General features: G+C 49.1%; 1 protein-coding gene across 1 annotated transcript in view; it reads left to right on the top strand.

The window, feature by feature from the left end:
* The window catches only part of Kiaa0319l (KIAA0319 like), a 104,338-nt gene that overhangs the window by 94,905 nt on the left and 6,508 nt on the right, over window positions 1-2,925 (top strand). Inside the window, exons 17-19 of the mRNA XM_005353228.1 lie at window positions 408-530; window positions 946-1,036; window positions 2,134-2,225. Coding sequence (XP_005353285.1) covers window positions 408-530; window positions 946-1,036; window positions 2,134-2,225 — 306 coding nt within the window. The remainder of the gene's footprint in view (window positions 1-407; window positions 531-945; window positions 1,037-2,133; window positions 2,226-2,925) is intronic.

The following is a 2,925-nucleotide window of genomic DNA, read 5'->3' as shown; positions in this document are numbered from 1 at the left end:
GTGCGCCACCATCGCCCGGCTCTGGCTTACATTCTTCGTCACCTTGTGGCCCTTGTTGAGGCCCACGGCCATGGGGTAGCGCAGGGCCATGGCTGCTCCTCTCTGATGGCGGCTGCGACAGCATAATAAATAAATTTAAAAAAAAAAACAAAAACCTTTGGGTTCTTAAAGTCTAAAGTATTCTATGTATTGTTTCTGGAATTACATTGCTCTGAAGAGGAGGCATGCCGGATGGACAGTCACTAGTGCAGACAGCAAAAGGAGACTCGGGAGCTGTTTGACCAGGGTCTGGCACCTGCCTATCAACATGAAGCTAACATGAAACAAGGGACTTCAATTTCCATCAGCTCTGAAGCTTTTGTTTGCCTTGCTCTTTCTCACACTTACCTCTTTCCTGCCACCTTCAGCATGTCAGCTGAACTGTTCTGACCACGGCCACTGTGACTCATTTACCAAGCGCTGTATCTGTGACCCATTTTGGATGGAGAATTTCATCAAGGTGCAGCTGAGGGACGGAGACAGCAACTGTGGTGAGTGAGTGCGTGGCTTCATGCCAGCCAGCTTGGCTGCAGAATGGCGCTGTGCTGCGGGAGTAGGTGTTGGTGTTCAAGGTGGATGAGCAGGCAGAACTCTGTATTTTCTGTTTGCAGAGGACTCTTTGGTCCCTTCCTCCACACTTTCTGAATGCCAGCAGAGGGTTCTGCAGCAGTCAGAGCAGCTGCATGCTGTGACCTGAATCCCATGTGCTTCCGGGCGGCCCCTTGTCTTTGTGGAGTGCCTACATGCTGTGACCTCATGGGAACCCACATTCCCACTGCACAATGGGCAGTGCCCAGAACATTGCTGGAGTGGCCTGGGACACATGGGCATTTTAGACGCTTACAAGCTTCCACTCACCCTCCCCAGGGAGCCAAGCACATTCTTACCCTTGTGATTTCTTTGCAGAATGGAGCGTGCTGTATGTTATTATTGCAACCTTTGTCATTGTTGTTGCCTTGGGAATCCTGTCTTGGACTACTATCTGTTGCTGCAAGAGGTAAGGTGAAGGGTGCTGACAAGTATGTGTTGGAGTCTGTGTGGCTCCAGTCATAGAACCTTTCCATGAGGAGGTACCTGGCACCCTTCTTTACAGGCAACCAGTCTCTGGGATGGGATTTGACCACCTAAGGCCTGTGGCAGAAAAAATCCTCATTTCCCATTCCTGAAGGCAGAAGCACTGCCCTCATTTAAGGGGTGTCACTGCAGATATTTGCGAGGGGGGGACCCTGGTGGAGGTGTGGCTGGGTGCATGTACTCTGCAGTGCTATGAGCCATCCTCACACCTGCACATAGACTTAGACTTGAGTTCATGATTGCATGTTCTAGTTTGTTTTTACTTGAGACAGCCTTGCTAGCTGTATTAATTATTTTATGGTTACATTGATTGTATTATTTTTCACTGTTAAGCATGATTTCAAGCTACAGGCATAACTCAGTGGTAGAACACTTGTCTGGCATATGCAAGACTTTTGTTGTGGTGCTAACACCTGAACCAAAAGTTTTGAGTTTTGTGTGTCATGGTAACGTTCAGAAGGCATTATCTTTTTTTTTTTTTGGTTTGTTTGTTTTTTGTTTTTCGAGACAGGGTTTCTCTGTGGTTTTGGAGCCTGTCCTGGAACTAGCTCTTGTAGACCAGGCTGGTCTCGAACTCACAGAGATCCGCCTGCCTCTGCCTCCTGAGTGCTGGGATTAAAGGCGTGCGCCACCACCGCCTGGCTCCGGCATTATCTTTTTTTATATTCCCCAACAGCCTTCTCCCAATCCACAGATAAGGAAACCCAGGCTTAAATACTCAACTGATAGCAATTAGAGAGAGTTGGGACTAAATCTTATATTGCCTTATTTAAAACTTAGAAAAGTATGGTTTTTGAAAAGCTCCACCAGCCAGATAACCCATCAGCAGGGTGCACTGCTTCTCTTGCTGTCTGCTGTGCTTTCTAGCCAGCCCATCCCACAATGGCCACAACTCCCTTGTCTCAGGTTGCCACCTGCTTTGGCTGAGAAGTAAGGAGAGGTGCTGTCCACCGGGCAGCCTTGGCACTTGGAGCCTCACAGACCTCCTTCCTGAGCAGAGATGGGGGTTGTGTTTTTTAGGCAAAAAGGAAAACCCAGGAGGAAAAGCAGATACAAGATCCTGGATGCCACTGATCAGGAGAGCCTGGAGCTGAAGCCAAGCGCCCGAGCAGGTAGGACTCTGGGAGCTGGTGCTGAGGGCTGAACTGAGTGTTCAGTCCCCATGTTCCTTTCACCTCGTGCTCCTTTGCCTGCTCATCCCAGGTTTGCTTCTCAGTGACCCTGTGGTCACTGTCAGGGGCCTCAGTCTCTTGAACCTAAGCAGTCTGTCCCTTCCAGGCAGAGACCAGATCGTAACCTGCTTTTCTCTGACTTCTCCTACCCCACCCTCTTCAGTCTTGGGGCAGCTGCTTTCCTGATGTCTGTGGGTGTTGGGGGCCAGGTGTCTCCCACTATGACTCCTGCTAAATAAGCCCTTCCTGAGGTTCCCTCATGAGGGCCCCAGGACAGGTCATCTGTCTGTGGGAGTTGCTCTCCACGTAAGCTGTTTCTAAACTGCTTTTACAGAAAGCGTTTATTAGCCGGGTGGTGGTGGCACACGCCTTTAATCCCAGCACTCAGGAGGCAGAGGCAGGTGGATCTCTGTGAGTTTGAGGCCAGCCTGGTCTACAAGAGCTAGTTCCAGGACAGGTTCCAAAGCAACACAGAGAAACCCTGACTCAAAAAACAAAACAAAACAAAAAGAAAGAAAAAGAAGGAAAGGAAAATAAAATGTGTCTGTGTTTTCTTCCCTTCTCACTTGATTCAGTGTGGAGCTGAAAACATCAGAAGAGCGGAGTCTCTTAATGGAAATCCATTGTTCTCTAAGGTACC

The sequence above is a fragment of the Microtus ochrogaster genome, chromosome 10 (assembly GCF_000317375.1).
Source record: "Microtus ochrogaster isolate Prairie Vole_2 chromosome 10, MicOch1.0, whole genome shotgun sequence".
NCBI classification, from domain to species: domain Eukaryota; kingdom Metazoa; phylum Chordata; class Mammalia; order Rodentia; family Cricetidae; genus Microtus; species Microtus ochrogaster.
Note: the sequence above shows the minus strand (reverse complement) of the source record. Positions and strands in the feature narration are given on the sequence as shown.